The sequence below is a fragment of the Drosophila sulfurigaster genome, chromosome 2R (assembly GCF_023558435.1).
Source record: "Drosophila sulfurigaster albostrigata strain 15112-1811.04 chromosome 2R, ASM2355843v2, whole genome shotgun sequence".
In the NCBI taxonomy this organism is placed as follows: Eukaryota; Metazoa; Arthropoda; class Insecta; order Diptera; family Drosophilidae; genus Drosophila; species Drosophila sulfurigaster.
The window spans coordinates 36,239,631-36,263,637 of NC_084882.1; the positions used below are offsets into that span (position 1 = coordinate 36,239,631).

The following is a 24,007-nucleotide window of genomic DNA, read 5'->3' on the forward strand; positions in this document are numbered from 1 at the left end:
TTCTACAATATGCATTGTTTGTCTCAATAGGCAACGTTCCCCTCTTCTTTCCCTGGCAGCCCTTCACCGAGGTCCGGGACCTGCCAGCCATTGTGGGAGGCATAACAATGTTTGTTAATTGCCTGAGGGCAATGAGCTTGGTATTTCACTCTCCCTCTCTCTCTCTCAACTGGTTCTCTCCCACTCTCTTTCTCTTTACACCCTTTGGTATTGTTTATATTCATTCGATGATATCTAATGCTGAACTACCCGACTTATTATGTATGCTGTGTCTGGGTACAAGATTTTTCTATATACTATATGATTATCATTTTATTCTAATTTTCTTCGATGATTTGTTGAATGTTTAACTACCCCACTTATGATGTTATATTGAAGCTAGAGTCGCAATTTTTGCATACTTTCTATGGTTATTAGTTACTTTGGCTGACATTATGGTATATACTGGTAGCCTTTGGTATATTTTCGTATTTCTAAGGTACATTATTTTGGTATATTTTAAAAATTTATTCCACACTCTTTTGCTTTTATTCAGAAAGGGGAGCGGGTATCTCACAGTTGAGCACACTCGACACAACATTTGACTGTATATTCCCAATTACATAAAAAGTATGAATTTAATTTCCTTTTTAATTCTGTCAATGATATTTGAAGCTGAACTACCCCAATTATGATGCCACATCTTTGTATAATATTTTTTTTAGCATATTCCCAGCCAAATGCATATGCATGAAATTCATTTTATTATACATTTCTTCAGGCTACAATTTTATGTAGAAATCTAGTTAATTGTATTTTTTTAAATTTAATTTTATTCAATACTTTTCGCATGATATCTAATGTTGGACTTTCCTTAGTTGATGCTAAATTTGTTTATTTATTTCTAGTCAACTGTATATGCATGAATTTATTTCAATTGTTTATATTTCCAATGATAATGAATATTGAACTAATCAATTAGTGATGCTATAAGGGTGTGAATTTAATTCTAGCTTTTCGTTTATATCTAATGATGAACTACAACTTAAAATGCCATACAATCTTCTCCTATTCAGCTTCATTTCCTTGACTTTAATTTTGTAACATTTTCACAGCATTTATAATCCTTGCGTTTCCTTTAGAATACTTGCCAGTTGTTGCGAGTTTAGTTGATTGTTATTGCATTTGCTGCCAGTATTTTTTTTTTTTTGTTCACAGTCAGCTGTTAGTTTGGCTGCTTGCACATTGTACACTTCTATTTTTTTTGTTGCTTCGCTGACCCACTCTCACTCTTATGCGGAGTTGTGTGCGTGTCTTGTGTCATGTAACCACCGCGACATGCAATTTACGCTCTGACTTGCAAGTTGCAACATGCAGCCATCAACCTTTAGCCATCAGGCAGCAATAGGCTTCCATCAGGCTTCACTCGTCATGTATATATCGTCGTGGTATACTGCGAGGAGTCTGAAACTTTAATTGCCCGCGCACTTTGAAAACAATTTGAGACTAATAACTTTCACACCTGGCCCACAACAACAGACTTTGCCTGCCACAGTTAGTTGCACCCACTCGACTCGAACTGCAATCGCGAATGTTATTCACTCACGTTCAGCATTTCGTTCGTGACCCGCTCAAAAAACCGTTCGCTGCCTTTTTACAATGACTGTTTGCCGTTGTCGTTGCCTTTTGCCAGCCGCTGTCACGTCCGTTCCGCAGACCCAAGCGAATAAGACTGAACGGGCCTTGGCATGGGCGCCGTTAGCTGTTAGCCGAGCCAGCAACAGAAACTGAAGCTTGGCATTCGGCTCGGCAGCATCGTCAACTTCGTTCTCGTTGTCGTCGTCCTCGCATTCGTTTGACACTCTCGGCTCTGTGCTTCGGCCGAAGGACTATGCCAACAGATGAGCTTTTAGTACACTGAGCGCATTGAGTATCGTAAGCGATTTAAGAGAGAAACTCTTGAAAGAGCAATTTACGATTTAATTTCGCTAAGAGCGAAGGTCTTTAAACGAGATTTGGGTAAACAATACCTGTAGGAAAGAAGTCGCTAAGGGCCGAGAGGTCATGACAGGACACTGGGGAATTTTGACAGCGAAAACTGCAGATTCTGCGGGACTGAGGCGAAATTCTGTGTCAACATTATACTACAGTGCGCTCCGCGCTGTCCCCTCTCTGCTCACCCTCAAAATAATACCAAGTACAATAAGAGGGTTTAAAGATGATGCGAAGTACGAGAATATGGGTAAGCTTAGATCAAAGTGTGCAACAAAGTGCTTCGTTTTCTGTATGAAATATAAGTATGAGTGTTCGAAGAGGGTATATTCAATATACTATAGTATAAATTATAGTATATTCTATTTAGTATACTACAGAATATATTCTGCGTGAAATAAAAGTATAAGTGTTCGAAGAGAGTACATTTATATATATAGTATATAGTGCAGTATACAGTAAATAGTATATATACTCAGTATATGTATAGTATATTGTCTATTAGGCAGTATATAGTATACAGTATATATATTTAGTATATACTATTACCCACATTCCTCGATTTTATAGTACAGTACACAATAAATAGTATATACTCTTAGTATATAGTATATACCATATTCCTCGTTTTTATAGAAAGGGTATACTTGATATACTATAGTAGTAGTATATACCGCATTTAGTTTATTCTGCAGTATACATATATACTAGGTATATTCCTCATTTTGATAGCATTTTATGTATGAAAATAAATTTTAAGTACACTTTCGAATGCATTTATTTTAATATACGGAGTAAGAGGATTTCTATTTTCACATTTGCTTATTTTACGACAACTCCGAGAATGTTGTCAATTGAAAGTTGTCGACTTGTAGACTTCAGAGTGCGACACACATAGGAAAATACATACACTTAACATACATATACTTTCATGATAGGTATTCTTTTTGATTTTTTTACTTGGCTAAATTCAACAAAGCACGCTTTTCCTAATGTAGCAGCCAGCACATAAAAATAATATAAAACACACAAAGAACCGCAGCAAGAAGACACATCCATAAGTGAACGTGTGGTTGTGTGTGTGTGTGTATCGACAACTGTGTGTGTTTGCGTGTGTGCGTTTTTGATGGGGCGCTCCTAACGTTGTGGTTTCATTTTGGCATTTGGCAAAGCGCAAAATTCATTCTTATAGAAAACGAAAAACAGAAAAAAAAAAACAAAAAAGAAACGAATAGAAAACACCAAACTAAACTAAAACTCTAAACTGATCTGAAGTGAGCTGCACAAAGCAAAACCCCAACTCCATCTCCCCATCCCCCAATTCGCAGTTTTAACCCAAAACCAAACCGAAAAACCAGCAACAGAAACAAAAACAAAACAGGAGCAAAAGCAGCGGCAGCTGAAATTGTTAACCTTTTGGGGATACCAAGCATTTACGATTCGCAACCAAACCAACAGCCAACAACCAACAACCAAGCAGGCCAAGCAGACAGACAGCCAAAGGCGGCAGCAGCAGCAGCATTTAAGTTTTTATCAGAACAAAATAAAGTTTTGCTGAATCCGTACAGTGCCATCAACCAACAACAAGCAAGAAAAAAAAACAAGAAAGAAACAACAACTGGAGGAGCTAAGCAGAAGCCACAAGTGCGCGAAGTGCCCAAAGGACGCTCGAGGACTTAAAGCACAATTTCTACTTCTTCATTTTCATCCATTCTTATTCCACTTTTTTCTTTCTCCTGCTGTTGCTGTTGCTGTTGCTCTTGCTTGGACAAAGTTTTGTATCCCTTTCAATTTGATTTCTGTCGGAGTACTTTCGAAAGGATTTAAGCAGCAGTAGCCCAGGTGAGAGCCCTTTCAATCCCATTTCCCATTTGCCCCGCTTCGATTTCGATTTCGGCGGATGATGACGTCTAGACACGTGTCACATCATTTCCGCAGCGGTGGCAATTAAATGCAAATCAAATGCGCCAACTGACAGCTGGCTTAGAAGCCATAAACGATTTGTCATGTGTGTCGAATTTGATTTGCAGACGACAGCTGATTGACCCTTGCCCTTCCTTCCTTTCCCACCTTTTCCCCTCCACAGTCTACACAATGAGCAATCGCAAGCATCGAATTGACCCCCAAATTGCGTCGCCTTCTCGCTCCCGTTCCCGCTCCCAATCCCAAGCCAAGGGGAAGCATTTCAGCAGGTCCAAGACTAATAATACAACAACAACCAATGCTCGACTAACTGGCCTCGAAGACCTCGCGCAATTCGACAATGATGGCATGCCTTTTATACTTGTGGATGCCATGTGCATGAGGAATCGCCAGCAACTGAATTTGGCGTTGTCCAAGTGTGAGAAGCGGCGCATGAAGTGGATACAGCGGAAATGCTGCGTGCTGCCCCTGCTGAAGTACATGAAGCCAGCGATGCGGGCAGAGCCGATGACTTCCGAAGAGAAGGATGCCAGAGCTGAGCTCGAGTTCGACGAGGATCTCAAGCAACTCTGCATCACGGAGCTGACGGAAGAAGAGAATTATCATCGAGAAGAAACGCAGACGCCTCTTGGACATTCTGCGAGTTCCGAAAATTTAATACCCAAAACTCCTAGGCTCAAGGAAATATGTTCACAGTTGGAGGAGCTGCGCCTCAAGCAATTGGAGGAATCTCCTATAGCACCCAGCTCAAAACTGGGTTCACCTCTAATGCAATGCGATCGACCCAAGTTCTTGCGTCAAGGCACATTCGATGTGAAGCGCGATGATCGGCTGTCCAGAACTCCTTTTGGCGGCTCAAAGAGCAGTTGCCTGGTCCATCCCATTAGCAACTCGAGGGACAGCTCCATAGGTGACAGACAACTGATGCAACCTCGGCTTAGCAATTCACGTCCGAAACTGGCCAAGATGAGGAGCTCGACCTGCTTATTCAAGAACAACTGCGAGTGGAGAAAGACCTTCAGAGGAGAACAATCTGTCTATGTTCCCAGGGCAGACACTTTGCCAAGAGCCGCCAACACAATCGGGGATCTACAGCGGGAGAAACCACCAAACACTCCCATGTTGGGCAGCTTAGAGAGCTTTGCTACTTGTGTAAATATTCGCACTCTGCACGACAATGCTCCAGAAAGATATCCTGCCAGGGTATTGGATGCTGATCGAACTCAAATTCAACCTTTATCCATTCAGCCCAAGTCACGCAGCTTTCTCAGGTTATTTAAGAAAGACAAAAACTGATCGAAAGAGATGTTCGGGGATTTATCTATATTTAACTTGAAGACTGACTTTGAATTCTTGCTGATAAAAGTTTCCTCTTTACGGCAACTTCATTGGTGCTTGATTCATTTCTTTCGCAGAATAAAAGTAGAAAATTGACATTAACTATCTGGAAACTCTTGTGATTCGTTCACCCTCGTTCATTGCCGAGTTGAGTTTTTGCTCAAGTCGCACTGGATAAACTGTGACTGTACACTTTAGCCAAGTTTGCCTGTGGCCTGGGGGGTTGCCTAATTGGGATGCCTAATTGCTTCTTGCGCTTTACCTGCCACGGAATTGTCGCACTTTCAGTGCATATTTCCGTGGCGAAGCTGGCGAGAAACTGGGGCAGGGAAACAGAGGGGAGAATGTTTGGATAATTGTAGCAAAAGTGCTTTAAACTTTTCCTTAGCAATATTTTGCCTTGAGCTCGAATTTAAAGTGCGTTTGTGTTCGCTTCCCCTCGGTTGAGCCAAACCTAGGTCCAGCTGTGGCAATGCAGCTCCTCACACTTCCGGAAGAGAAAAGGGCCCCTATCAAGTTTTTGCCAGATTTGCCAAAATGTCAGCCAAGTGGTTGGCATGTCTGTTGCTGCTGCTGTTGCTGCTGCTGTCGAGGCCTCGCTCGTTCGCATTCTCTGAGGACAGAAGCCCGGGCAAAAATCATTTGTGAGTCCAGCTCGTTGGGACTCAAATTGCAAGATTGACTGCTGCTCGGCTGAGCTGCTGGCAGCAGCGAGGACGAAAGGATGGGATGGGAAGGAGGACGAAAGGGTGGCAGGGACACAAAAGTTTCAATTAGATTTAATGAAATCACAAACAAAATTTCTCTGCGGAGTCTGTGTTCTTTGAGGCTTTGTCAATGAGTTTGGCCAACAAAACCAAATTATAAACAACATCTAAATTAATGCCAACGCTCCTTGGGGAGGCGTGGCAGCGGTCGCCTCAAAGCGACAGAGAGAGAGCGAAAAAACCCGACAACTTTTTGCAATTATTTGACATTTTTTTCACTCTCTCTCTCTGTGTGTGTTGGTTTTCCATTCTCGCATGCTGCCAAATACATTTCGTGATTTACTGCGAACCTAAACAGGAAACTGCTGCGAGGCTATGAGGGGAGTTGTTGTGTATGGAAAATGGCTATAGCAGGAAAACAATCCACCATCATAGCCGCCATTACCAGTTGCCAGGCTACACACAGCTGTCAGGCTGCCACATGCTGCATGCAGCAGCCGTGTTGAGTGGGCGTTACATAAAATTTGCAATTAGATTTGGTAAAAAGCAGCCGCAGCATCCGCGAGCTGTGCTGTGCTCTGCCCCCAAACCAATGTCAGTTGCAACTAGGCAGCCAAATTTTTAATGCAGAAAGTTTAATCGCAACGACGGCGCATTTCCGGCGTTTGTTGGTTTTAGACTGCATTTCCTGCAGCAGCAGCAGCAACACTCCGCACAGCACAACGTAGCGCAGAGCAGACAGCAGCTTATACACTGGAGAGAACTAGAGAGTCCACAGCTCGCGGCATCATCAAATTTGCTGCTTAACATTAACCAAGGTTGGAGAGAGAGAGAGCGAGAGAGGGAGAGGAGAGGAGAGAGAGGACGAACAACAACCGCAGGCCACACAACGGCATCGCCATCGTCGTGGCCAGCGACAGCAAATCCGTTTCCCTGGGGCTTTAATTGCTGCCACATTCCTCGGGAATTCTGTTTGACCCCCAACTGAGGCCAGGATGCACTTTCACTTCGTCGGCCTTTGAGTGTTGTCGAGAGAGATTAAATAAATTTTTCATTAGCTCATTTTGTATATGTTTCTGCGGTTGCCTCTTGCCCTCAACCAGCTGCTGAGCAGCTGAGCAGCTAAACAGCTTGAAGCAGCTCTTAGCTAAGCAGCGACCTGGATTTAGCAAGTGAATTTTATCGAGCTGCCACGGCTAAGAAGAAAGTTTTCTTTGTGATGTATGCGAGGATTATGGCAACACAAAGCGAACTTTTGCTTTAGGTAGGAGATACACTATTTTATAGTTCAATTTGCATATGTCAAACGAGGAATTTGTGCAGTTGAGAAATTGATTCAGCACTAGAAATGGCCAATCATTGTGATGGCCATAAATCGTGGCTAACCTCGATATGTTGCACATTTATTCAGCTGCAAATGAACATAAAACTTGTCACATTTGCAACGCTTTCGCCCAGAGTTTGTTTCATTGCAAATAAATAAGTCACGCAATTAGAATGAACTATAATAATTACACAATAAATATTGCCAACCCAGAGCAGAGAAGGAGTTACTTGCTTGCCTCTCTTGTTGCATCTACAAATGAAAATAAATTGCAACTTGGTCGCGTGCTGGGCGCTTTTTTCGGGATTCGCTTCCGTCGTGCTCGTCGCTTGCCACGTCGCTAATGGCGATGGCCGAACTATGTACGTCGGGGGGTTTGGGCCACGTTTACATATTTGAGTACTTAGTTGAGCACTTGATCAGCGAGTGGGCGAGTTCTGTGCATGTGTGTGTGTGGGTGGCAAGATTAATAAAATTTATTATCATTGCGATAGTGCAAGGCAAACAGACCAACAAACAAACAAAGCAGCAAATACTCCATGCAACTGTGTGAGAGCACTAAAAACCAGCTGGGAAAACATATCAAAATGAAGTAAAATTCATTTTACAACACACACACACACCCACACACAGAGAGAGCAACTGAGACAGAGTCAAACCAAAATTGCAGTGCTGCAGGATTTGCCTTGAGATCCAACTGCTGGCAAAACGGAAGTTCGACGCCCAAGTGGCAGCCGCGATAATAGTGCTCGGCATGTGTGCTGAAATATTAGCATATAAACATACAGACCCAGAGAGTGGGAGAGTGAAAGAGAGGGAGAGACACTCACGTGCTGCTGCAAGTGTGAAGGAAGAACTTTTGACTGGAGCAGCGTCGGTGCTATCTGGAGACACATAAATATGAAAATGCAGGCGGCAACTCGAGAGAGCTCTGAGCACACAATATAGCATAGAGGGGGAGGGGAGGGAGGAAGAGGGTGAAAAGTGAGCACCTAGGCGCGCTGAGTGCTGACTGAAAAGGCGTTATGCCACGCCCACTTACACACACCCACACTCAGAAAATAACAAGAGAAAAAAGTAGGAAAAATATAGTCGAGTGTGCTCGACCGTGAAATACCCGATATTAATTATAAAACCAAATTTATATACCACAAAAATACTACAAATATACCAACGATATTAGGAATTTTTACATCCAAAATATGCCAAATTAGTATACCACAAAAATACTAAAAATATACCAAATATATACTTTGTTGGTATAATATATGTGGTAAATTGTCATAGCGCTACATTAAAAATATACCGATCTAAATTTAAAAATATACCGAATTTATATACCACAAAAATACTAAAAATACATAGAATGCTATATTTGGTATATGTATTATTACAGTACTATATTCACAATATATTTCAAATTAATATACTACAAAAATACGAAAAACATACCAAAGATTTGTTATATTGATATACTATAGTAATAGATTCACGATATACCGTACAGTGCAAAATATACCAGATAACCAGCCAAAGCAACTAAAACGGATTTAATACTGACAGACGCATATGACTGATCAAGAATATACATATATACTTTTAAGGGTCGGCGAAGCCTCTACATTTCCTGCAGGCACAAAGTTATAATGTTGCACTTTTTTATACCCGATACCGATTTGGTAGAAGGGCCAAATCGGTATCGGGTATAAAAAAAGTGCAACAGAGTCGAGCTATGCTGTAGCATTTGAATATTATTGTCGCGCACATACGACATGCGAGCTGTGGAGCTTAGGTCCTGGACAGGACAGAACCGTTGCCCGACAGACCCAACAGACAACAGCTACAGCAACAATAAACACATTAGATGCGGCACTCAGTATTTAATGGTGTTTGTGCGAAATAATAGCCCGAGTAGAACTCATGGCTGCAGCTGCACCAACAGCATCAGCAGCAGCAGCAGGACCCAAGAGTCGCTCCTCTTGGCGCCGTAAATTCAAATTAAGTCGCCCAACTTGCTGACAGTTAAAATCTTCGTAACAAAAATGTGGAGCACAGCCAGAAAGCCGAGCAGCAGCAGCTGGCGATGGCAGCAGGAATAGCAGCAGGAGCAGGAGGAGATCAGCTGCAGGCATCTCTCTCTCTCTCTCTCACTGTCTGTCTGTCTGTTTGTGTGTCATTTGTGGGCAAATGCTCAAGTGTTAGTTAGAAGTAGTTTGTTTGAAGAGTGAACACAGTTAGCATTGAATTTATTGCCCCAAAAGAAAGCACACCACAATTGCAGATGGATTAAGTGCGATTTCGGTGAAGCAATGCAAATGCCTTCATTTCGATTTAATTAAATATCTAGCCAAGGCCAACAAAATGTCCCCAAGTTTATGTGCTTCAACTCGCATTTGCAGCAACCACAAATTGACCAGAAAATATGTCGATTGCAGCTGCTCGAGTTTATTATTAAAATCGATAAGTGTCGGCAAGATTTTTTTACGACTTTTGTGTCTTTAGAAAGAATGGAGAAAATAGTTCTATCTTCAAACTTCAAATATTTAGCTATACTCCAGTGAATAGCAAAATAGATTCAATAACATTTTCCGTCTAATTTAGCTACTGAATTGTAGTTGCTGTCGCTTGAATAGACTCTCCGCAGCTGGTGGCACTTGAATGAAGTCCCGCGTTTAATAACAAAATTGAAATTCCTTGCTCTAGTGATGCTTCTGCTGTAATGCCAAAGCCGGAAATTTGAAGCCAATTAAAAATGCATCCAACGTCAGAGACAGGAAATAAGTGGAAAAATGAAAAGACAAATTGACAGCTGAGCGCGCTGAGCAGGCATCAAATCGCTGGAGAAATAAAAAAGCGTACAAAGTGATAAGGAAAAGAGAGGCTGAGAGAAGAGGAATAACAATGTGGAATGAGATGGCGGAATTTGCATAGAAATAAATAGGATTGGGTAGGCAAACAATGAATCTGTTCAATCAAATAAATAGCAAAAGCGCAAAGCAGAAACAAGAACGACAACGAGAACGAGAACGACAAACGGCAATAACAAATTTTTAACAGACTTATAGGTAACGAATCATCGGGCATTAAACTCGAGGCAACGATTCAAACGATCCAAACGAGGCAACAACAAGGAAGAACTCAACTGCCAGGCGGGTTGTGACAAAGCCAAACACTTGACAGGACATGGAAAAAGGCTTGCCAACTCAAAGAGTGAGTGTCTCCGTGTGTGTGAGTGCAAACAAAAGCCCTAGAGGCTTTTAAAAAACGTACAACTAAACGTTGGCAAAGAGAAGAACAGAGAGCGAGAGAAGGCGCCGGAAAAGCGCACAAGAAACGCCACTTTACATACCGAATCGTAAATATTTTGCCATAAAACAGTAGTCGGTTTTACCTGTTTGCCAGCAAACGAGGAAGGCGGCAACACTGTCATCTCCTCAGCACCTTTTCTCTTTCCCCTTTCCCCCCTCTGTCGCAACGCATAGAGTGTGAATGAAGTGAGCACTTGGGCGTTTTGCGGCATTTTGGAGTTGACACAAAAAAAGCAAACGAGAGTACGCAAAAAAAAGAAAATACACGAATGTCACTCGAAATGTTTTTACATTTCACTGTGACACTTTGTGGCGACCATGTGATGGTCGACGTCTGCTGCTGTCGTCGACAAGAGGCAGAGGCAGAGCCAGAGAAAGGAAGGCATGCAACACTCGTCGTCGTCGTTGCAGCAGTTACAGTTGCCTAATGGCAACTCATAATTATGTTATGCTATTTTTAGCAGCTAAATGGCAAGTCTCGATGCTGTTGTTGTTTGTGCCACTTGTCGCTGGCAGTCAAGTGCAGTTGCATGCAACAAATTTTCAAGGCAAGCACTAAAGCCGCAGCTGCGAAACTTCAAGTGCCGCTGCCTTCAGTTCGTTCGTTGTGGCGCTTCACAAATGCTTAGGCTTTAGCGCATTTAAAACTTTGCCTCAACCTGGGCCAACTTGGCTTCTATAGCTTATATATATAACTGAATATACAATGTAGAACAAGAAAGCTACAGTCGAGTGTGCTCGACTGTGAAGTACCCTCTACCCATTGCTAGTAAAAGCAAAACCATGCGGTAATAATTTGAAAATATACCAAATTTATATACCGAAAATATACTTAAAAAATACTGAAGTATATATTCGGTATATTGGAATACTACTACACTCAAAATATACCAAAATAATAGACCGTGAAATACTGAAAATATACCAAATTCTATATTTGTACGACATTCAAAATATACCAAAATACTATAGAGTGCAAAATATACCAGATTGTCAGCAAAAGCAACTTAAACCCGATTATAGACTCGACTATGATGAATATATACATATTTAAGGGATCGGAGCCGCCTTCTTCGCCTGTTACATTTATTTTCTGGAGGCCAAAAGTCATAATACCCTTCTACCCTACATATAGCGGGTATAAAAAGAGAGCGAGAGAAAACCCTTGCTGAAAGCCACTCACCGAACGGTGACATTAAAAGCCTTCTGCTCGGATTTTCTTTATGTTATTCTTCTCAAACTTTTGTTTACCTGTGAAAACGACAAACTCCTCTGCTCTGCTCTCCGCTGTCAAAATGCATGAAAGGCAGGCCAGACAATTGCTCTAAACAGCTATAAATACCAGTGTCAAAATGTTTCTGTCTGCGAGTGCAGAAAAGCAAAAGCTTGCCATCAGTTGGCCAATTTAGCTAATTCCTTTATATGCAGCCATCTCTTTACTTCTCAGCATATCAACCATATCGTTTTAAAACATATTACATTTTTGAGCTGGCTCAATAATATTAAGTATACGCCAGGCAGGCAGACAGACAGACGGACTGCCAGTCAAGTGGTTGACTTTTGATGCTCTACAGCCAATACTCTCTCTGTCTCTCTTTACTTCTTTCTCTGCTCATAATCAATTTAAGATGATTCGCAACCACAACACAACAACAGCAGCAACAACCACAACTGCAGAAATGGCCAAAGCTAAAGCCACAACACAGCAAAAGCAACAGCAACAGCAGCCTTTACAATTATGTGAAGTGTGTGCACGTTGCACATTTTCCCTTTCCCATTCTGTTTGGCCAACAATATCGCACAGGCTGTTGCCTGCAGTTGCCTGGAACAAAGAGCACAACACGCTAGCTAGCTGCCCGGGGACTGCATCTTAGCCGCCTCGTTGCCTGCCTGCCTGCTTGCTTGGTTTGCTCTCGGACTGAACTGAACTGAACTGAACGTTGCCAGCTGTATTCAGAGCCTCGTCTAGCAGCTATTTCATGTTGTCCACTTCTGACGTAAACATTATGATGCATTCGGTTCAGTAATTTTTATTTTATTGTATTTTTTCCTCATTTTTCTTGGCCTGCTGCTCGCTACTTGCTGCTTGCTGCCTGCTGCTTTTTGCCCGCTGGCTGCTTCAGCGCTTCGTCTTAGCCAGCGTTATTTACTTCTCGGTCTCGGCTTGATTTCTCTGCCCAGCTCTACTCTGCTCTGCTTTAATATTGCAAACGCTGTGCAGAACCCAAGCGCGTCCTCAAAGCTTTTATGGTCACTTTGCTGTTTATTTGCTTTTATTAAAAATGCGAGCTGCTTTTCCTTCTACTCCCACTCTCTTCATCCTCATCCACTTCCCACGCTTTCTATGCCCTTTTCACTGTGTCCTTATGGTGCATTGCTTTTATTTTGTAGTTATTTATTATGTGCAAAACTTCTTTTCAAAAATGTTTGTTATTATCTTTCCCATACAAACACTCGGACCCACTTGCACACTCTCACACTCACACCCAAACACACACACACACACTTACTTGCATTTACAATAAATATTTCACATTGCGGCTTGCGGGTCTCTTTCGCCTTACTCTTTGTTCTGATTGGCCCAGAGCCCGAGGGGCATGCCCGCTTTTAATAAGTAATTACTTCGTACAGCCAGAAAAATTATTAAAAATATACTGTAAATACTCGTAAGCCCTTTAGCACAATTTTTATGTATTTACTATAGTTAATAATAGGATACAGGCAAGTTGTAAACTGAACTAGATTCTCTCCCTTTTTGAACTATGGAAAATAGAAACAGTGCGGTATTTATTTTAAGATATACCAAATTAAAAATATTGAAATATACTAAAAGTTATATTTGGTATATTGATTTAGTACTACATTCAAAATATATCATTTTAAATTTTAAATTATACCCAATTAATATACTGCAAAAATACTAAAAACATAACAAATGCTATATTTGGTATATTGATATGTTACTACATGCGAAATATACCAGATTGACATATTATATATACCAGATAGTCAATTACAGCTCTATCTCTTATAGTCTCTCAGATCGAGTGTTTCATACAGACAGACAGACAGACTGACGGACATGGCTATATCATCTTCTCCGTGTAAACTAGTGTAATCATTGAAATAGCTATTTGACACACAAACAACACTCGCTTACATTATCATAGCATGCTTTTAAGCGCACAAATTTGTAGTGTATGAAAGTATGTGTACATATATTGTATTTACATGTGTGTGAGTGTGTGTGTGTGTGTGCTGTGCAAATATTGGATAGCTTTCAAGAATGCTTCGCTTCGTCTTGCGTCTTGTGTTTTATTTCATCTATTGTTGTGGCTTCAGTTAGGTTCAGTTCAGTTCGGTTCGGTTTTCTTGTTGCGTATGCAAATCCCATGAGTTTCGTCGTCGTCCGTCGTCGTGCTTTATGCAATGCTTAGCTTAGACCAATATAAGTGCATTTGTCAGTCATTCAATTTGTGGCTGGGTTTTTGTCTTGAAGGGGACTTTCTTCCTCTGCTCTCCCCCATGGGTAAAGTACCAATTGCTTTTATTGATTTTGTGTCGAACTTTTCTATTTTTCATATTCCGTGCACCACTCGAAAAGCGAAAAACGAAAACGAATTTCGAAATTGTGAAAAGTATAATATTTGGCGTGGTAATACAAGCTATCGTATGTTATACGACAAGACGACGAGTGCTCAACGCAACGCACTCGCACTCGCACATTCGATTGCCTGGGGACTTGTGGTTAGTTTTATTAACATGGCTCAAGACAAGTGGTAAAGCAATTCGATTGCATCAGGATTTGATGCGACAATTCGAGAAGTAGCTTCAATTTACAGTTGAGGGAATTAAGCGAAAAGCGAGACAAGAAAAACGCATCAAAATCGACCACTTAAATCGAGAGTTGTTAAGTGCAGAATATTTCAGTAATAATTACATTTAATGTGTTTAGAAGCTGCCAGCAGGCGGCACGCTGTCTCTGTCTCTCTGTCTGTCTTTCTGTCTTTATGTCATATACTCTAACAGGAACCCTCTGCTATGTTCTCCTCTGTTTTGGATGACTGATGGTCTCGCACAGTGGCAGGGGCACTCAAGTGAGTGACACTGCTCAACTCAACTCGACTCGACTCGCCTGTGACACACACTCGAGTACACACACACACACACACACACAGATACGCAGAACCTTTAATGTGCGCTTGCATCCATCGTCTCCAAAGAGGAGCTGCGACTAAGTAGCACAGCATACTCCATAAATTATATGAGAGAGTGCGTGAGTGTGGAAGCACGTGTGTGTTTGTAATGTTCTTCTTCCCGTTTGATACCCATAAAATGCGTATGAAGGGGGATATTATAAAGTTGTCAGCCAACGACGAAAAAGAGGAAAACTACTATTAATAATGGGGAAAACATATTAAATTAAAGTCAAGTGTAATCAGGGATTAATTTAATCAAATTTGTTAGCTAATAAAACGCATTGTTATTTACTCCCAACTAAGCTAAATATAGCTCATGGCTGTTCTGCATTGAGCGCATAAATATAGATACGCTTGTCACATTACGTATACGCCCCCTCTGACAAGCTGATCAGCTATTTGAGGCTCTAAGCGGAATTCGCAGCGGCATTCCTGCTGCTTGCCTCAGCGCTGACTTGGCGCGAATCGCGATGTTGTTGTCACAGTCGAAGCGAGGCAGCACAGACCGCAGACAGTCAAAGCCATTGACATGCATAACTCGCAGCGAGCTTTAAATATTTGCCACCTGAGCAAAGCTCCAAAGGGGAAGGCATAGAGTGAGAGACAGAGTGAGAGGTGTGTGTGCGTGTGAATGTGGGAGCGTGTTTGTATTGTTTGCAGATGTCAAGCTGCGGTTAAACGTGTTTATGATGTGCACAACAATTGCCAGTTAAAGCATAAACAGCAAACCGACAACAACAACAACAAAAAAATGCAAAGCATAAACCCTTCTATTAAAGCTGTTTGCACAGGACGGAAATTGAAAGCCATGTTTCATTTTTGCCATTTTAATTTTTGCATAAATAATACAATCATTATATATGACACTCATACGTAATTAAATATCGCATAATCATATGAGAATCATTAATGCACAGAGAGATAGTAGCAAAAAGGCTCTTTTGCGCTGACTACAACAAATGTGCAACAATGAAAAAGTATTAAATATTTAAAGCAACTCGCGACTCGCGGCTTCCTGAACAGCAACAGCAACAGCAACTGAACTAATTGCCAGCCGGGGTCTGTTTGTGGCCTGCCGCGAGCAATTAAGGATTCGTTCGTTCCAGCCGCGTAGCTGACTCTCGTAGTCTCGCAGTCTGAGTGAGCAACAGGAGAAGCAGAAAGAAGCATCAACAGTAGAAGAGTAGAACAGCAGCAGCTGCTGCAGCTGGTACCTGCGAAAACTTTGGGTCGGCGGTTCGGCAAATTGAATCATTTCGAAACTTGGCGCAAAAACTTGCCAAAATTGTTTTTATAATGCGCAACTTTACCGCCACTCTCGCCCCTCTCTCCTAGCTGACTAATAGTGCGAGCAAGCGAGCGCCCAACAAGAGGAAACGATTTTCGCTTCTAAATTTAATTTATGCCTTGTGTTGAAGCGGCATAAATTTCAACTGCTGCCACTGCAACTGCAATTGCAACACGCCTGTCAACGGCAATAAAAATTCCACCCCAACATAACACAGCAGCAGCAGCAGCAGCAGTGGGCGTTACGTCAACCGCAAATAAATTCAACAGCAGCCATTTAACTCATATATATATACATATATATTTGGGGACTATGTGAAGTACTGAAACCTATATGCTAATATGGTCATTGAACCCTCCTCGGTGTGTCTGGAAACTGACATTCATTACGAGCGTCCTACACAAAGTCTTTGCAAAACAATAGAAAAACAAGTAAAAAAGCTGCTATAGAGTGTGCTCGACTGTGAGATACCCGCTACCTATTTTCAATACCGTATTCTAAAAATATACCAAATCAATATACCATATTCTTAATAAAGCATAATATACCATTTCAATAAACCAAATTTTTAAAATTTACCAAATTAATATACCATATTAAAAAATCGAAATTAGAAATTTACCAAATTAATATACCATATTAAAAAATATACCAAGTTAATATACCACGTCCTAAAATAATGCCAAAATAATATACAGAAAATTACTAAACTATGCGCAAGGCTGTAATTGGTATATCATTATAATAAAACATTCAAAATAAAACATAGAATACAAAATATACCAAATTGTCAGCCAAAGCAACTAAGATCCAATTGCAGTAGATTTTTTCAAAAGTACTTCTTAATCAAGAAAACTTTTGTATACAACTATATTTCAAAAATATACCAAATTAATATACCATATTATAAAAATACACCAAATTAGTGTAGCGAAAAAATACAAAAATATACTCAAGGGTGTATTTGGCATATTGGTATAGTTATAAGTTCAAAATATACCATAGAACACAAAATATACCATAGAATACAAAATATACTAGATTTTCAACAAGAGCACCTATGACCCGATTGTCGTCTCAGATGTTGACGCTGAGAAAGAAAGAAAGGAGATGTCTCCTTGCCACAAAGTTATAATACCTTTCAACCTAATGAGTAGCCGGTATAACAACCTGCAAACACGTGCTTGAAGCCCTGCAAAGGTAGCACAAATTTTGATCGACTTTTAAAGAACAAATCTGCAGGCACATTCCTGCATTTAATAATTGAATTTCACATGAATATTAGCTGCAGAAGTTTGCTGCTGTTGTTTACTAAAGAGTCTTGGAAATGCAATTAACTAGCTATCTATGTTGCCTAGAGAGAGAATTTTGCTGGCTGTAATTGTAAGGTCAGTTTACAGAAATGCTCGAATAATTTCGGCTATTATTATTGCAATTAGTTAGGAAATTACTGGCCCGGCAAAGCAACTGCAGACTGCAGACTGCAGACAACTGCAAACAGTAAGCAATTGAAAATGAAATATTGAAAGGGGAAATTAACATCTGCTTAAATCAGCACTATGAACTTAATTGCCAGTCGATGCAAATGGATAGATGTTGACTGGCATTAAAATCGTTATTTATGTATTGGAAATTATGGGTCTAAGCGCAAGCAGTCAATGGCAACATTTAAGCCATAGTTTGAGCAACTTGAACTGGCAACATGCTTGTGCTTCTGCTTGTGCCCTGTGGCAAGTGAGTTGCGAAATGTAGACAAGGTTTCGAGCTGCTGCTTCGAGGCAGTTGCATGCACTCAGCTAAATGAAAACGTGCATGATGTTTCCAAATAGTTTAGAGCCATGCAACACGATGCGCACACAGAGCAGAGCGAAAGACAAGCCCGAGAAGATGCCACAACCTAAGCAGCAGCGGCAGCAGCAAGTAGCCGCAAAAGCAAAGCAGCGGCAGCAGCCGCGGCAGCTGCAAAAGTGCAAGACATGCAACGCATATAAAGCAGCGCTAGAGTCTTACTTATTCATAGTCCGTGGCTGCCCCAGCGTCAGCGCCAGCGTCGTTGCGTCGGTCGGGACAATGCTGCAGAAGTTGCTTCAGCCTCAAGCTGCAACATCAACAAGGCAACACAAACACACACACACGCAGAGTTTGTATGTAGCATACATATGCAAGTTGCCGCTTTCCTTGCCTAATTTGATCATTTATCAAGTGTAAAATGCATGAGCTGGCAGCCAGCACCCAACCTCGACTCGACTTGCGTCTTCCCTCAGCCATGGCAGTAAATCAAAAGAGAAGCCAACGCCTCTTCTGCCTTCCTGCCTGCCTGCCTCTCGCTTCACTTCTGTTGGCTGTCGACTGACAAATCTAAACAGGCATGTAATCATTTCAGCTGAGGTCTTAATACCGCATGCTGTCACTGTCTATACTCGCAGACAGTTTGTTATAAAGGCAAATAGTGCACTGGCAGCGTGGCAGCGCGGCAACGCGGCGCATACGCAATATTTGTAATGCAAGCTTCCTTTGTTTGCCGCCTTTGGCAGCCAAAGTGAAGCTTACGCCTTTTTGCTCCACGCCATATTTAATGATGGTTTTAATTAAAATTCAGCCTTTGCACAAATGTGTCTCAAACGAACCTCAGCTGATGATGCGTAACAGGAGAAGAGACTAAGTGAACTAGAAACCCAAAACTAAAGTCATACTAAGGCGACATTCACGTTGACTGGCGACAGTTGAGAGGTAGCCAGGTCAGCGTTAACACATTTTAGCCACTCGAGCACTTTTACTTTGCATTTACTCTCATTTGCAGCACTTAAATGCAACAACAGCAGCAACAAGCAGCGCTTGCACCTCTCTAAACGACCCAGAGCGTGTAAACATAACGTTTTTCGCTTTATAAATATTTAAACGCTTAAAAGCCGGACGACGGGATCATTCGAGACTTCGAGGAGCAGCAGGAGCTGCACCATTTGGCAGCTGCAACGCCGCCAGCTGCTTAACAAAGCAACAACGATAACCTCATATTGAGCTTATTTATAGTGAGAAAAGCGCGCGAGGCTAAATGAAAACTTGCTCTCTTTTTCTCTCTCTCTCTCTCTCTTTGTCTGTCTTCCTTCTTTTGTGTGTTTATACCCGCTACCCATTGGATGAGAATATGGTATATTTTTAGCTATATTTTATATTTTGAATGAATTTTCAACGATATGCTAAATACAACCATTGCCATATTTTAATATTTTTGTGGTATATTATTTGGTATATTTTACGACTAATACCGCACTGTTTTCGGTATCTCATAGTCGTGTTATCTTGCTTTGTTACTTGCTTTCTTCAACGATATACTAAATACTACCTTCGGTATATTATAGTATTTTTGCGGTATATTATTTGGTATATTTTACGAATAATACCGCGCCGTTTTGGGTATCTCATAGTCGTGCTGTGTAGCTTTCTTGTTTTCTTCATCGATATACTAAATACAACCATTGGTATATTTTAGTATTTTTGTGGTATATTAGTTGGTATATTTTACGAATAATACCGCACTCTTTTGGGTATCTCATAGTCGTGCTTTGTAGCTTTCTTACTTGTTTTCACCATCTCTGCGTTCATTTTATGGGATTTTGAAGATTTCCTGCAGCTAATTTCAACTTGTTTCTGACAATTAAAAACTTGGCAGCCCAAACAGGCACGTGGCGAAACCGCAGCTGACACATTTAACCCCTTGCAGATCACATTTGCATTTGTGGAGCGCATACGTAATGGCAACAACAACACAGACAACAACAACACTGACAACACAGTGCACCGCTGGGAGCAAGAACCACAAACAGCAGCCACAGCACACAACGCAGCTAGAGTTCTCTCTCGTTATACGAATTTTGATTCTGATTTTGACTCCGACTCTCTGATTCTGATTCTGATTCTGATTCCTATTTCTATTTCTACTTCTAAGCCAGATGCTGGCAGAGTTCAGCTTTTGTGTGGTGAATTTTGCATTAGTTTGCATTAGCCTTGTGCCAGTTGCGTTGCGTTGTCATTGTTGCTGCTGTTGGATAATATTGTTATTGCTCTCATAGTATTATTGTGCCCAATGTGAAATAACCTGAAGCCACAACGCAGTTGTTCTGCAACTTTTGCTCTCAGCTCAGCTCTGCTCTGTTGTGTTTTGCTCCAACTTGACATATAAATTTTCATTGCCCCCAGAGTGGAATTTTGCGGGCACCCACGCAACACAGCTGTTTCTTCCTATTATATTAAAGTAGCCACAAAACGATGAAAAATACTAGACTGACTCAGAGCACTGAGGCTCATTTATGAAGACAAAGACGGGCAGGCGCCAAATTGCAATGTAATTTATTAAGTCTGACACCTGTCAGTGTCTTGCCGTAAAGCGCTTGATGCCCGAATTGATGGCAGAGAGAAGCGTAGGAAAGCGCAGACAGACCCTTTGCGGTAAAGAGACATTTGTATATATTCGAAATTCGGAGAATTTGAATTAAAGTAAAAGCGTTGCTGATTAAACATAATAGATTGTTTTTTGCTATTCAATTATCAACCAAGAGAGAGAGAGAGAGAGAGTACATTACGTTTCCTTCCCACACAACTCTGGCTGATATAGAATGTAAATTATAAATTGGGATAGAGTCTGCAGTCAATAAAGAACAGCAGCACGTATGTGAATAAATGCGACTGATACAGTTAACGTTTGTGTAGAGAGAAGAAGCAGCATCCTTTTGCTTTGCCGTGGCGCTTCCTCCACTCACTCGCTGGCGTGGCATGCATCCTGACGTGCCACGTATCCCGCAGCAAAAGTAAAAGACAACTGAGGCTTTTATTGTTTCCTCTGTTGACATTATCACGCTGGCGACACCTGCCGGCGTAAGTTGGCAAGCATTTTAATGTTTTGCTTTTAATGCAATGCGACAACACACACACACAGACACCCACTTTAACGTCTGCCTGAATGATTTACACACCGTTCAAAGTCAAAGTATGTGGCACATACGCTCAGTTGCCGCATTAAGATAATTAAAAGCATCCTCAACCGGCGGGAAAACCCCTTTGCGAAAAGGTTACTTAATGAAAATGCAAATTGTATTTAGATCTGGCAAACTCTTCTCTTCTCATCGCTGACTGCTTTATTAACCAAATGTTGCTGAGTAATTGGACAGACAGCAGCTGTTTTCGGTATAATATTCAACTTTAACAAGTAAGAAAGCTATGTTGAATGTTCGACTGTAAGATACCCGCTACCCATTTTTGGAATAATAGTAAAACAGTGCGGTATTAATGTCGAAATATACCAAAAGAATATACCACAAAATTACTGAAAACATACCAAATTAATATACAACAAAAATACTAAAAATATACCAAAGTACAAAGTTATAATACCCTTCTACCCTATGATGAATATACCGCAAAAATACTGATAACATACCAAATTAATATACCACACAAATACTAAAAGTATACCAAAGAACAAAGCAATAATACCCTTCCACCCTATGATTAGAGGGTAGAACAAGTCGCATACTAAATAAAATAGTAAAACTGGGCGGTATTAATTTAAAAATATTCCAAATAAATATACCGAAAAAATATTGAAAACATACCAAATAAATATACCACGCAAATACTAAAAATATACCAAAGTTAAAAGTTGTAATACCCTTTTACCCTAAGATTAGAGGGTAGAACAAGTCGCATACTGAATCGAAAATAAGTCATTAATAAACTTTCATTATTTTGCTTGATTTAATCCAAGCTTTAAATGGAAAGTCACTGTCATCGATTTAGGACTCAACCAGCTGTTGCATTGGATATTTAATAAGAGAGAGTCTGTCGTTAAATCGAACACACAATTGTCATTTATTGTTGTAGCAGGCTTTTATTTGATGCGTCCATTAAAAGCACATCAATCGCTGCGAAATTTGAGTATGATTGAAAGCGCGTTGCAAGTATTCAATTAATTAACTTTTTAAATATTGCAGAGATTTGAGCTGCCATTTTATACGATTGCGTTTGCGAATGCTGACAGTGACATTTTAAACGGTTCGGTTAACTGTTTTCATTTAGTGAGCGATTACGCGACTTACTCAATTATCCACATTACTCATCGCTAGTGCAAAACGTTGAATAAAAAATGATGACTGCATGAAGCCATCATCTATGCAACCTACAACAACTATGCGACAACAAAAAAATGTGAGAAAAGTAACCAAATTGCGCACTACAATTTGATTACCAAGAATGACAGCCGCCATTTGGTCCAGCAAACGAAATTGTCCAGCCGTTTCATTGGCAGTCAAAGGAGTTTTGGGGGAAGGGAGAATGAGGTGGAAGATACTCATCAAGTTGGGGCAATGCAAACGCAGCCGTTTTATGAGTATCGTTTATTTGGTGCATGCAACTCTGCTGCTGACGAATTGACGAACTGCATCATCCCAGTTGCCAGTCGCTAGTTGCCAGTTGTTTCACTTTGCCCTGTTGTTACCCGGTTTCAGCAAAAAACAGAAAAAGCTGCGAAAAAAATAAGCGTCATAACTATTTTTTATGCAACGCTTTTGCGGTCGCCCTTAACGCTGATTTATGAGTGTTAAGTTAATTTGGGCTGCCAGGCGCGGATGCATCTCCCATTGCAGCAACGAACTCCAAACCCAACCCCAACCTCAGCCCCAACCTGAATCAACTCCAACAACTGCTGCTTCACATTTTCGGAATGCTGTTCATGTGGCACATGCATGTTTGAGAGGCAACTTCATGCACTCACTCTCACACACACACAGTCAGTGCAAAAAGCATGCACACACCTATTCTGCCGACACACAAAAAGGTTGCAGGCAACTCTCGTCCCGCCACCCGAAATGCACTTTGAGTTATAGTCAAAATATAAAACGCACAGTTTCATTTATAGTGCATGCATCTGAGGTGAATCAAAATATATGGCCTTTCCAACACCATTTTCCCCACTTCCAAAAAGAAAAAAAAAGAAGAGTTTGGGGAATAGCTAATTGCACTTGCAAAACTCTCTGCAATTAGCAAAGACATTGCTTTCTATTATGCTCCCTTCACTCACATTTATTCATACTTATAAAGAATATTTGTGTGAGGATAAGAAAACTTTGAAAGAAACTGATAGGTGTAATAAAAAATCCTAAGAACATTGCCAATTGCTCAAAATTAATACTTATTATGATATATTAAGCAAATACCCTTCGACCTAAGGGGAGGAGAGAACTTTTTTTACATATTTTACCAAAGCCTTTTCTTCCTTAAGTCCTAAAACAATCTTTTACGTCTAAATATATATAGACCATTAATTGTCAGAAACTATAATTTTATATTAATAAATTATAAATAAATACAAATTGTATTTGGGTGAGGAAAAAGTTCAGCAAATCCGAACCCTTAACTTGCCTTGTTATTCCCGATATTAGGATTTTTACCCAGTTCCTACCCAAAACAGATGTGTAATTTCTGTTAACATATCTCTGTAAAGGATATCCCAAGGTGAAGTACATTGTCAGCAGCATAGAGGGCGCCACTATCTAAACTTATATCCTGCGAGTTTTTCAATTAAATTCAGAAATTCATAACAGAGGGTGAAAACGGGACATGCGCAGTTCATATAAAAGTGAGGGAGACAAGGCAAGTGAAATAAATATACTCTGAAATTGTGCGAAAGGGATAAAAGGTGTGCTAAAGATAGAGACAGAACTATGACTTGAGCGCCAGTATTTAAAATTAATTAAATCCATACCAAAAATGGTTAAGAGCTGACTCATCTAGGGAACACACCAACAAATAATTAACCTTCGGCGTCAAAACAAATCAAAGCAAATCAAAGATAAGTGAAATCTAACAAGCAGAGATAACAGGCAAAGCTTTATTGTCACTCTCTCGAACAGAGAGCGAGAGTTTTAGACTGATTGTTGAACCATCGCTTATCAAAC

At 40.6% G+C, this 24,007-nt stretch overlaps 2 protein-coding genes across 2 annotated transcripts in view; one reads left to right on the forward strand and one right to left on the reverse strand.

Annotated features, from left to right (window-relative positions):
• The window catches only part of LOC133836144 (uncharacterized), a 45,962-nt gene that overhangs the window by 20,739 nt on the left and 1,216 nt on the right, over window positions 1–24,007 (reverse strand). The gene's annotated exons all lie outside the window — the stretch shown is intronic.
• Window positions 2,862–5,334, forward strand: LOC133837503 (uncharacterized). The gene is made up of 2 exons (XM_062268286.1): window positions 2,862–3,813; window positions 4,058–5,334. Exon 2 carries the CDS (start codon window positions 4,066–4,068, stop codon window positions 5,188–5,190), a length of 1,125 nt encoding a protein of 374 aa, XP_062124270.1. The 5' UTR covers window positions 2,862–3,813; window positions 4,058–4,065; the 3' UTR covers window positions 5,191–5,334.